At 33.1% G+C, this 13,911-nt stretch overlaps 1 protein-coding gene across 1 annotated transcript in view; it reads right to left on the bottom strand.

Moving 5' to 3' along the window:
• LOC123542117 (uncharacterized) overlaps positions 1-13,167 on the bottom strand; it is a 34,765-nt gene extending 21,598 nt beyond the window's left edge. Inside the window, exons 1-3 of the mRNA XM_045327772.2 lie at positions 13,023-13,167; positions 4,465-4,762; positions 1,702-2,589 (exon numbers count right to left, since the gene is read on the bottom strand). Of these exons, the coding sequence (XP_045183707.2) occupies positions 1,702-1,978 (277 nt within the window). The 5' untranslated portion in view covers positions 1,979-2,589; positions 4,465-4,762; positions 13,023-13,167. The remainder of the gene's footprint in view (positions 1-1,701; positions 2,590-4,464; positions 4,763-13,022) is intronic.
• Positions 13,168-13,911: the final 744 nt, after the last annotated feature.

Consider the following 13,911-nt stretch of genomic DNA (forward strand, 5'->3'; position numbering starts at 1 on the left):
ACTCAATATCTTTAAAGATGTGTAACTCTACCCCTTCTGTTTAAGTAGTAAATTCACTTAGAACACCTAGAAATTGCTTATGAGATTCATCTTTTTCCATTTTTTGTACAAAAAATCAATAATAAGTCTTGAAAGAAGTAAAAACTTACTAGAAAAAAGGAAAATAAGGAGAAAAAAAATTTGGTCCCAGTAGGGCTTGAACCTACGCCCCACTAAGAATTGCAGTAAAAGTAGGTTTATGGTAGGAATGGAATACTCTTCAAAAAGGAGATTCTCTATTAGTGATCTAATACCTTAAGCAATTCAACATTCTCTGGATGGAATTATCACGATCATTGCTTTCCTTGAAAAATGAATAAATGCTTAAAAAGCTTATGGAGATTATTTTATTTGATGATTATTTTTTTTACAAGTCAACCACCTTAAATAAACTATAGGTGTTTTATTCATTGTTTGTAAACAAAGTAAGAGGGTAACTTCAGATGTAAACATTAATTTATAACTTTAACTGTTTACATAACTTGAAAAAACAGATTTTTTGTAGGGGCCTCTCATTTACAATTATATCACCAATTATCACCTGAATTGAGTGCATTTATGAGTGGAAAATATTGACTTACACTATTCTCTATTGGATTTATTTAGCTGTGGAAACTTTAAATAAAACTGTAATCGGGGAAATCCTAAAATTATTGTAAAACGGTCAATACAAGAGTTGTCCATTTCGCATTAGATGTTTTGAGACAGTCAATTTTTTTAAATATCAAATATTTCTATTTTTATATGGAGAAGAGGAAAATCGTAAATATATTTAGTAAATTGGTGCACTTTGCTATCATTTCACTTTCAAAAATATCTGTAAAGATTATTTTTAATTTTTAGGTACCATCTCTAGTTTGCAGTCACAATTATACATAGTGGTTTCTGCAAATATCTTAATCTTGATAAAACTTTGCAATGATATTTTCTCATAAAGTACATAATCATTACAGAGGATAAGCATTAAAGGGACCAGCCTTCGATTGGTCTAAAAAAACAAAAAGAAAAATATTTTTGATATCTAAAAAATGCTATATTTCTTAAGAAGGCTTTAGAACATAATTACTGGCAAACTTTATGTTACGGAAACACTTAAAAATTTGCTTTTTTACTACTTTTTACGATAAAAATCGAAAAGCGATTGTAACGCTAAACTCCAGGAGAACTGTCTCGATTATAAATATCTATATTCTTAAGTCATAATTCATGAATTCTGCTATAGCAATGTTTGATACGACGACGAGGAAATGTCCTTATTGTCGCGGCGGTCCGGGGCTCGATTTCGGACACGGTCATCTTTTTCTCTTGATTTTGAATTATCAAAATATTTCAGAAATAAAACCTCATATTCTAATGTTCATGATATGAAAAAATTTCAGTTTGAAAGAAAAATTATTTCTAGCCAAATCTAGAGGTCAGTACCTTTAACCTAACACATATATATTTAGATACTACTTGAACCGTTTAAACAGGCGAAAAATGTATAGACTTCGAAATATTGTATAAATATTTAATTGAAGCACTGTGAAATATTGTGTCTCTATATTTCAAACTATTGCATTGATGAATACAAGTAAATGTAGGAATGTGATTCAATATATCAAATATTTATGACCAGTTATTATGATCATCTCAGATTTGATTTTATTTTTCTACCCGTACCTGTGAAATAAAACGTTCCACCGACTGGATCATGGTCTAATACTGTCTCCTGTTCCTTTTCTAGTTTGATAAAACTAAAATCTTTCTCTTTAGGCAACATGTTGTAACTAATCGAAAAGTCTCTGACTTTATCTTTTCTGCGCTCTGATGGCTGGTATTGTCCAATTCTAAATGGTACTTTGACATATTTTGTAACGTCTTTTGGAATAACATTGTAGTCTCCAGCCGCGACGATCGGCAAATCATATTTTTTCTTTAATTCCGAGAGAAATAACATCCATTTCTTAAATATGTCTCCTTTTTTATCTCTGATAAGCCTTTATCTGTACCATGATGTTTAGTGGGACCATGCCAAGATATGCATATGAAATCCTTTCGATGTTCCGTTTTTTTTACTGTCAAACGTTGGACGCACATGCGGTCCAAACAAAGATTTATACGCTTTATTTTTTCCGTCTTTTCTAGATTGGTAACAATTGACACTTGAACTTCAGAATCAAAACGTTCGGAGTAATCAATATTATTAGTGTTTATTATCATACCTGTACGATGTCCCAAGTATTTGTAATTTTCTGGGATAGAAAAGACATCCCCAGATGTTTCATCTTTCCAATTCAAACCTCTAATATCGTCTCCGAAAAATTCTTGAAAGCATACGATATCTGGGTTATGTTGTGTAATAAGAGAGTAAATGGCTTTTTTCCGTTCTAACCTGCTTTTTATTCCAGAATTATTTGGACCATCTGCGTTCATGAAATATAAGTTTAGTTCAGGTTCATGTTGAGGTATTTCATTCTTTGAAGATGCCGCATGTGCAGTGCTTGCCATTTTGTGTTTCTTGCGTATATCATCCACTGACGATCCTGTCTCTACAATGTTTGAAGCCTCCTGTAAAGAGTATTTATGTTCAGTATGTGGAGACTCCTCTAAAGATCCTGTAAGTCTAGTGCGTGTAGACATCAGTAAAGATTTTTATGTTAGTTTGATTTTATTTTATTTTATTGAGTTTAACGTCACACCGAGACAATTATAGGTCATACGGCAATTTTCAAGCTTTCATGGTGGAGGAAGACCCCAGGTGCCGCTCCGTGCACCTGGGTAGAACCAACGACCTTCCGTAAGCCAGCGGGGCGGAATCCTCACTTGACGATTTCAACGCCCCAAGTAAGACTTAAACTTAAATGGATGAGATTGAAGTCAGCGTTTGTGGACTCCTGAGAAAGTTTTTGTGTAAAAGATATGGGTTGAAATGAAAATTGTCTGGCAGAAATATTTTCCTGTTTCAGAAAATCCCAGGATTATCCTGGGATATCCTGAGACTCTTTCAGCAAGGCTGCAAAAAGTCCTGATGACAGGACTTTAACATTAAAAGACAGGACTTTTGATAGAAAAATTGTCCTGTTCACAGGAAAAAGACAGGACTTTTTCTAAAAGAAAAATGGTAATTAATTTGAAACATGATATTGTAATGGTGTAATAAGTTAATTACATCCTGGTGTTGAAGACCCATGTTTTGGAGAAACTGTAACATTAAGCACGTATTCTGTGGTGTTGTCAGTACAGAAATATATTCTATATATTTGTGGTAAGCTAGCAAATTATTTCTGTAAAAACTTTTAGAAATAATATTAAATGTATTCCTTCATTTAATGATTTTACAAAACATTAAGTTATTTAGAAAAGTATTTTACTTTAAAATTAATCAGAGCATTAAAAAGTGAAATGTGTTACTACAGTTTAGGTTATCTGTATAATTATGTTTGATCAAAGACAGTTTTACTCCAGTGAACATAGAATGATAATAGCTTTTTACTCAGTATGAAGCTCATAATTTGATGATTCAAGACTAAATAGTAGTATTTTCACCTAGTTTTTTTTTTTGCCATGAGTGCACATATTTGAGCTGATTTGAGATGTGCCAAGAAATTAATGTTTCTACTATGACAGGTTGTATTGTTTGAATGAACATGATGTATGCTTTTTAACTACAAAATATTCTTAATATTAGCAAATGATAATCCTACATTCTTACTGTAAATACTAATGAACTCTAACAGTCAACTTGTTAGCTATATTTCCCGCCATAGAGAATTTCAAATTATGTTTACAAGGTATTCAATTACATGTTCTGGGGTTTCCTGAAGACAGGACAATTGTCCTGAAATTTCCTGACACAGGAATTCCTAAGATTTTCTAAAGACAGGACAATTGTCCTGGGATATCCTGACTTCGAGAATTCCTGGTATTTCCTGAGAACAGGAAAATATATACATTTATTTCCTGACATCCTGAAATGTCCTGTTTTTGTCCTGCTCATAGAAAAATCCTGGGATCGTCCCATTCCCATTTAACGGCGTGAAAAGTCCCAAGATTATCCCAGGAATTCCTGAGATATTTTCAGCACATTATCCCACAATAGTCCTGGGACTTCCTGGGATAATCCCAGGATTTCCTGTTCCTTTTTCGCACGGGTTATTATATAATCATAAAGACTTGCGCTAACTGCAGAATTATTAAATTTTGTTACAATGAATGTGTAGTGCTTGAGCGAGACTAAACGGACAACCTTTATTGATGACAACTGGCTATTTTAAAAGAAATCGATCATAGCGCTTTAAAGATATGATCTTTGGACATGTTCGTGAAAGGTTTCATTAAACATGTAACAGTTTAACACACATTATTGACAAACTTTACAGTAGTTGCGAGCAACATTAATTGTTTTTGTTCAAATATTTGCCATTTAGGTAATTGAATTCTCACCTTTCCTCGCTGAATTAGGAACAACGTTTCTTCGAAGATCCTTACAGTTTCCTCGGCTCTATTTGTGTCTTCTAAAGCGACGTTCAGTTTTTCTTTTATCTTGCTATTGCACAATTTCATATCGCCTATACATTTCTTTAAGACCTGAAATTCTTTGGATTTTGAAGTAATATTTGTTGCATTTTCAATCTCCTGAAATTTGTCGTCAATGCGTTTTCGGGAATTTTCTCGCTCGGATTTTAATTGATTTATATCCATTCCTGACCAGTAGATCATTCACGGAAAGGACTGCAGTCTTCTGTAATTACATAGGATCGAGACTTCAAATATTTTCTCTTTTCTAACAAAAACATTAGCACTATTGAAACTACTAAATGAATGGACAATAACTATTTCCGAAGTAAGAACCGATAAATAGTAATGTTTTAAATATATTGAAACAGATATGTGTTTTATCTAAAGCCAAAAGGGAGTCGAAATATATATCGAAGTACTAGACGGTAAACTATGTATAAGCAAAGAAAGGTAGTGTCTAAATCAAGCGTTACATACATGTATCATGTAAAACATCTAACTTAAAACGGTCATTTCTGAATATATCCGTTTGGTAGTACCTAGTATTTACTTTAGGGCTGGGACGATTTCAAAATTTTGAAGCCGGTTAATCATATGTTTGAAATCGAATCGAACCGGTAAATCGGCCACCACATTGAATATATATATATCCTTTAAGGAGAACTTTGATTTATTCCATGAAGAACGTACATAATACCTTCAAGGCAAAAATATATATTTTACATGAAACTGAGACATCACTTAATTTTGCATTTTTAGAATATATCTGCAATATCTGTCGAAAGAAGTATTATATTTCACAGTGAGTGAATGACAGGTAAACCAATTAAAATAAAACATCATTTTTCTATACCCTACTACTCACATGCCGTCTTCTCACAGCCCCCCCCCCCCCCGCCACCCAACCCCCCACTGAAAGTGAAAACGACTATAATCTTTTATAAAGTTGGTAAGTTTCTAATGAAGTCAGATGCTGGAAGTACCGTGATACGGTAATGGATACTGCATCAAAATGTACCCAAATATTTTTTTATTTATTACAATTCTGTATTTGCACTCGCATACCTTTTTTAAAACTTGCTTTCAAAAGTATATAAGTAAAGAAAGGTTAATATGATTATTCAAAAGTTTTGTAATTTTCCTTTTTAACGAAAGTTTCAAAAGTGCTGCAATAACGTACGTTAGTTTATTGTACTTAAAGCCGCTTCCAGGTACACCAATAAAAAAAGAAAAAAGTAATATAAGTAATGGGCTGTGGGAGTATAAATGTTGTTAAAAGTATCATTCAAATACAATGATCCATTTAGGAGTTGAAGAAGATGTGGGTGATGTTAATTATGCTGATGATAATGAAAACAAACTCTTTTTGTTCACGACATCAGCAAACGTTTTGTTTTGTGATTATGCATTGATTTTGTGTTAAATGTGTGTACGTAATTAAAATGTTATTGTTAAAAGGTATGTTTAGACATATCTTCTTTTGAACAATATTATAAAAACCCGCCCATCTTTTCAAGTTTGTATTGGACAATATTAAATTGAGTTTGAGCCTGATGAGATCTGGTATTTATTAAGCTGTAGAAAAGCTTATAATAAGTTAAAGGGGCAGCATTCTTTTGGTAGTATATATCGATTTACGCATGTAATATGAAAATTGTTTTTTATAAGTCCATGGTATAATACCGATGGGTCATGATAATTTGTTAGAATGAATAGGAAATATTTTGATTACCTGTTTGTATCACTTAAATTTACATTTTGCTGGCGATACAGTAAAGCTACTCTTTACTAAACATGTCACATTGTAAAATAATTAGGTTCCTAAGTAAGTCATCTTTGCTTAATCCTTGCGTGTATCAGTGCTATACACTGGGCACGTTAAAGAACCAGGCTGTCTATTCGCAACGAGCTAGGCTAAGTTAGCCGGACAAGGCTGTATTTGATTTCTGATCTCTCTGTCGTGGGGGCTTTGTCTCACTCTGTCCCTCTGGTTAGATCGCTCTGTGTCTGTACTAGTAGAGGATGAATTATGCGCCCTGTGTGGCTGCATTTGAACTATGTAAAGCGCCTTTGAACGTGAAATTTATCATGAAAAGGGCGCTATATAAATCTGGTATAATAATAATAATAATAATTCCGCATCTTATTTTTACTTAATTCTGCTACTTTCTTCTGTACACAAATTGTTGTTGTCTGTTGTTGCAGAAATATACAAACTATAGAAAAAGATAAAAACTTGATTAGCTGTGATATTTCTACATATTGAGATATCCTTTTCCGCATACTTCCTCTATTTTTATTTAGATGTCAATCAAAAGTACATCCTACTCTATGCAACCAAAACATGAAGATATTAAAAAAGATATGTGTCTTGCTGTTTGACATTTGATTTGTTATGATGGAAGAAAGGAGAATGATACAAATATACATGGAAGTTACATATACCTAAATGATAATAATAAAACATTTCAACCTAGGCTGATTTTCATATTACTTTAACTTGACATGATTTGTAACACTTTTATGAACAAATGCCTATCCCATTATCACACAAAACTGAACAAACAACACAATAAAAAAACAAAGTCGAGCGATACACTACAACAGTAAAGAAATGCTACTGCTTCTGTCAATTTATAATATGAAAAAGCGAGAAAGGACAAAAAAACATGTAAACAACATGTGAAAATGGAGACAAGGTCAGTAAAAGTCTGGTGTAAGACTTATTTACAAAATAAGTAGAGCCTTGAAGAAAATAGCAAGTAATAACTGACTAAGATACAAAAGGAAAAATGATCAGAAATATACTTAACATTTATTAAACTTGATAGGACACATGAACGTTAAATAAGCAAATTGTAGTGGCTGACATCATTTCAATAATAATTATACACTGTTTTATTTATCTAAACATGACAGAATGATTATACGTCCAGTGAGATATTATGTCTATGTAAATCATTTCAATTGTGAAATACTTTGATTTTTTCAGTCGACAAATATAAATATTAATAAAATTGTGAAATATGTATAATCATGTCGCATGCAGACCTTGGCTCTATTTTTATATATTTTTATATAATCCTTTGTTTCTTTATCAAGCAATTAACCTGTCCTTCCTGTCGTTCTATATTCATTTAATTTAGCTGTTTATATAATGTCGATACTCACGTTTTAATTTTCAAAAAAAAATTAATAATACCAATAATAATTAAACCCTGAGAATGTCATATTCTATGAAAAATAATATTATTATCAATTCTAATTATTGGTTTTCCTTTGTTCTCGGGTATAATGTTCGTTCTGTAGACCAGAATTCTTCCTTTTTACAAACATTTAAAGTTCGTTATTTATTTTCAACAGATAGTTGTATGACTATATAAATCAATACACCTTTTCATTCATACCGCCCTTGAAGTCGATTGATTGCCAGTTAGCAAGCACTGAGCGTTAACAGTAAGATTTTGAATATGTTAAAACGTTTAATAAAGTACAGATATAGATATATACATGTAAACCTCCCGCAACTGATCAATTACCTAAAATGTGTTGCCTGTACGTCAGACTCGTATATACCTTTGTACGTCAGACTCGTACATACCTTTGAACATCAGACTTTTACATACTTTTTTACGTCAGACTGGTACATACATTTGTAAGTCTAGTTTATTTTAAGATAGGTCTTCCCTTTAATACAAGTGTCGTACAAGTCCACCAATTTTAGAATCCTTACGGTCTCTGTACAATCGTAGCGTCTGGTCACAGTACCTACGACCACGTACGATCTTTAGAGGATTCAATCGTAGGATATCCATACGTACATTACAGACAAGTCCTGCGGAGCTCGCAAGGAACCCAGCCGTATTTCGTACGGTGCTCGTGGGTTCGTACGGCGATCGCACGGCACTCGTAAGATGTCCGCATGGTGCTCTTGCGACAGGAATAAATCAGTTTGCGACATAAGAAAATTTCCATTTTCAATCGTAGGATATCCGTAATCGGACCTAGCACTAGTCGTACAGAGCTCACAAGGAGCCCGATCGTACCCTAATATTGTACGGATATTATATGTTGACCATGCGAGTTCCCTGCGATAGTCGTGCGAGCAGCGGCAAGCCTCGAAGTTTTCCAAATCAGCACAGACATCGTGCGGTGCCCGTATGAGCTCTTACGGGCCGGTTCGGATGCCGTTCGGGGATCTTGTAAGCTGCTCCCGACTTTGGTAATATCTAAGATACATTTTTACCGAGCTCCCGGGTCCTCACGAGTTCAAACAATCCATACGACGCTCGTACGAGTCAACAATGTCCGTACTAACGCCGTACGAGTTTGTCAAAATTCGACTAAAAATCTAATCGTACGGAGCTCGTAGCATTCTTGTGACAAGGGTATTAGAAAGGTTTAACTGGTGTTATTTATTTTAGCTTACTTCAATTAAGTGTTTACTGCATCTTTTCACAAACTACAGCTCACATAATTGGTCATTGATAACATTTGATTACACCATTTTATTCAGTTTTAGTGATATCTTGTTTTTTTAGATACAGAATGTATTGTTCAAAAGAGTTTTTTCATGGCAGCAATTTTTGTTTTGAAAGAGGTGGTCCTGCCAAACAATTGGGCACCTATAAAAAACGTCTAGAGGCGGGGATTTAAACTGTAGACGTTGTTGCTTCCTACTTAGTAATTATAATATAGAAGGTCATTTCACATGTATTTTTATGTATAGGCCATTAACAATTATATGACTGATATAAAATGTATAATGATATGATAAAGTATGTTTATTTCATTATCTTAAACCAAATTTTGAGGTGTCGTAAATGCCAATTAGTTATTATATATATTTTTATTTCACACCCAGAATCGTGATCGAGTACTCAGCATAATTGTGATTAACCGTGATAAGATGATAATAGAATTGTGATCGAGCAGAATCGCGGCTGATATTTTGACGGATTATTAGGATGATAAAAAGGAGTAAATTAGAAACTTGATATTTAATAACAACGATATAACTTGTGATTTTGGTTTACGTAGCTGTCCGATCACTGAATATGGAAATCAGTTGTTTTTGTGTATGTACTTTTATCGTGCTCTACTGCAATAAAAGAACGAAAATAAGCCTAAACCTACAATGGCACCTAACAGAAAAAAGCACGAAACTTTTTAGTATCCTAGAACTTAGATTATGCAGCTATTGCGACATATGAGAAACATTAAACGCAAATAAGAACAAATGTTGAAATAGAGTACAAGTAGTGCAAATAAGTTTTATTCTGTCAGTAAGAGGACATAATTTTATGAATACAGAACTGGCTTAGTGGTTGCTGATGCAACTTAATGAATCTTGTCAGCTTATGTGTCCGTATGTACGCCTTATATCTGCGGTCATTTTCTTTATTGAGTGGAGGTATTTAAACAATACTGTAATCAAAGACATGTTGAATACCAAAGCATACAATGGGCATGCTGTTTTGCAAAGAATTCTTTTTTTTTCAAAGTGAAGTATAAAGACATTTGCAGTCTCATCTTCAACGATGGTAAGCAGGAATTTGATTTACCAATGGTCACTTAATTTTACAGTAATTTGACGGTTTTAACAGTACATTTCACTGAATCGAGTTTTTAAGTTAAAGAAAAATGATAGAGTGTCATTACAGTAGCAGGGAATTTTTCACAATATTGGGAAAGGGACCGGCGCCAAATAGTAAATTTGGAGATAAATTATTAATTTTAATTCACCCCTCTAGCGTGTGCCAGCATCCCCACTCCATCCTTAATGATTATTGTAAAACCGAATCAAGCGATAATACGATAATCTTCAAACGATTACTAAACATTGATAAAAAAAACATTTTCGCAGGTGTAAATTACTCAATTATTCGACGCACGTAAAATCATTAAAACATTCAAACGGGCTTACACAAAAGAACGAAAACCGATCAGCTTTGATAATTTGTAAATTCAATATCTCAACCGATTGTAAAGATACTTGAGTATTGTATACCGTGAATTTTGATTTATATTTTGTATACATTGAAACCAATACGGAGTTGACAAAAGCATTATGAACGTGTATGCACAAGAAAAGAATGGTATATAAGTAGTGAAGGACGGTTTGGGTCATTAATTGATATCAAGCACAATATTGTAGCGTAGACTATTATTTAGCTTGATCAGTTAAGCATGCAGAAAGTATTCTAGAGGCATGTGTCATACCATTTAACAATTATCCTTGCATTTCGACACCAGATTAGGAAATTAAATCTGTAAGATCCATAGAAGGTATAGAACGCACCAAAGCAAACAATAGTAGACACAAGTTGAGAGAGTCTGTACATGAGATGTAATGAAATGAACAACACTCCTCACGCCCCCTAGCACCGATATATGTTTTTCATAGAGTTTTAGTGGATTAATAAATTGAAGTAGAAAACAGCTTTAAAACACATGCACCTATCAAACGAAAGACTCAATATTCTGTAAGTGTCTTTAAACTTTGATAGAATGGTTTACTTTAACATGGGACGCCTACACAATTTCAAAACAGATTCAAATTGAAGCTACCAAAACGAATAGCATTGTGTTATCTTGTTAAATGTACACATAATTATTTAATTTGTTCAGAACATGTCACAAAATATTGATGAAATTACATACCATTAAGACATATGCGTATTTAGGGCATTAGGGAAAGTTTCTAGTAGTCAGCACAGTCGAGTGTGGTAAGATTCTCTAACTTCTAACATTTTAATATCTGAAATTAATTGCTTTATTTCTAGCAGAGCTAAAACTATCTTTGGGATATATAAAAGATTAAGAAGCATATAACTTATCTGAATGTGGATTGTACCCTACCTTCATGCAAAATAAAGGCCAAAATTAAGGGGTATGATAAAGTTTGCTTATAAGATCAGTGACTAAATAAAGATTGCAGGACTACTTTTTTGACTTTTTGTGAATGAAGCCATCTTCTTTGTTTAGAATAATAATTAAAAGACATATTTATGCAATTATTTTTATAAAACGCGATTTTATTAGGTACGTGAGATGATGTCAATAATGTATAGCGTATGCATACATTATTTGCAATTCACACAAAAGTTTTTATAACGGAAACGCTCGGAGAAAGGTAAAACGACTCATCTATAGCGTTTGTTCAGGATTTTAGCTTTCTGCACTTAAATCAAGGAATACATTGCATCTGGAATGGAATGTTATTGAATAAAATCAACGAGGAAACGGTTGCCTATTTTTTTCTGTCAAGCGGCGTTATGGCGTGTGTATAAATGACGTCTAACGTTTTCATGGTAAGAATGGGTAACTATCCAACTTGCAACTGAACTTAGACAAAACATCACTTGGCAGCAAATTGAAATTATTCATTCATGTTAAGCAGAACAGAGAGGTCGGGTACAAAACAAAACAAGATTAGCCTTTGTTTTTCCGCTTTCATTTTATAATATTTGAGATTTTAAAGACCTTTTTCAATACAGCATATTTGTAATTTATTGGGTAGTTGGTGGTAAAAATTGAGTTTTAATCAAAAATGATTTTAAAATAGAATGTAGGATAAATAGAACATTAGGATATTATGTTCGTCTACAAAAAAAAATAAAAGTCTGGGCTAGAGTCTCGACTTTTATATTTTCTCCGACTCACTTAAATTTAAATTTATAAGACAGTAATCTAACATTCTCTATGTAGCTGAAACATTGAAATCAATTTAGTATTTTACAAGCCGCTCACACTGCTTTCCGTTTTATCAATATCAAGTCGGCAATTAAATCACAAAGTAAAGACCATGATTCAATTTATTATTCAAATTTATTCTCTGCATACCAGATCGAAAGCCGTAGATTACTTAGTCAAACCTTACATAACGAATTGCAGATCTACTTAACCAGTATTTCCATATATAACAAAAAATTTACTAGAACAAGTACTAGGTACTAACTCTAATCTCAAGTTATCTATAAGTGTAAGGCGTAAAAAAATGTTTGTTTCCGGTATCCCGACCTACTCAAAGTTTTTGACCCGACCCTAAATGCTTTTATGGCCTTGGAGGATATTTTTTCAACATTTTAACATTGCCAGTGATCCAAGAAATGAACTTACCTATGTTCTAAAGGCATAACCCTCTTATTTGTATTCATTTTTTGACACAACAATAATTTCCAAAAAGTCTCCCTTAATAAAAAAAAAAGCCAAAAAGAAAAAAAATCCGACCTACCTACCCTAAATTTTTAAGCATGTTACCGGAAACAAAAAAAAATAATATTTTTTTAGGCCTAACCTATGTTTGATAATCTTCTAATCGCAGCTTCTATTATACGTGGATAGCGTGATCTTAAACTAATTCATTTGAATATATGGCACCCAACTCTGCCAATCTAATGCTTCCTTTTAACTTGAAAGTGTTTATTTTAACTTTATAATTAACAAAAGTCAGCATGCAGAAATAATGTATATTCTCTTACCTTTCAATGTGCCTCTTGATACTTTTCAATCAAACGTTTAATCTTAATTCCAGAAATGTTGTCAGACCGCCGGTGGAAACGAAATGACAAACCTAGCTGCGGTCGATATGATCAATAAGTTTAAACTTCTTTTGTTTTTTTTTTTTTTTTTTTTTTTTTTTGACAAAAGCAGGTGTATGACTTCCTTTCAAAACCCAAACGCTAATTAGTTGAAATATATGTAAAATCAATACCTTACCTATTCAATGTCTATTGAAATTAAAGATTGCTTTTGACAAACATGAAGTGCATGAAATATGAGCCGTTTTTTGACAACGTAACATAATTGGTCTTTTTATTGGTTACTCAATTGTTAATATAACCATTAGTTAATGCAAATACCATCAGTTCTCCTCAAAGACTGATATATACCTCTTCTAACCCATTTGCTCAGTTCCTTGTGACGGATGGACGGCGTCCGTAGTATGTTTTCTTCATTTTTGATGAAACATCTTCCTTTGTGAAGTTTGTTAAATGGTGCTGTATGATTGCATTAAGGTCCGTCCGATGGAGCTTGTAATAGAAAAATCATTTAAATGACTTCTTCTGACGAACCCCTTTATGAATCTCAAAACTTAAAAAGTAGCATCCTTGGATAACCTTTCTTGAGTTTGTATAAGTAGATTTGATCGTCTGGTCTAAGGGGTTCCTTTCAAATCTAAAATAGAAAAAAAACTTTGAAAACCTTCCCCTGATATACCGTTGGATGTATGAGCCATGCCATGGGAAAACCAACGTAGTGGGTTTGCGACCAGCATGGATCCAGACCAGCCTGCGCATCCGCGCAGTCTGGTCAGGATCCATGCTGTTCGCTAACAGTTTCTCTAATTGCAATAGCTTTGAAAGCGAA

Source organism: Mercenaria mercenaria, chromosome 19, assembly GCF_021730395.1.
Source record: "Mercenaria mercenaria strain notata chromosome 19, MADL_Memer_1, whole genome shotgun sequence".
NCBI classification, from domain to species: domain Eukaryota; kingdom Metazoa; phylum Mollusca; class Bivalvia; order Venerida; family Veneridae; genus Mercenaria; species Mercenaria mercenaria.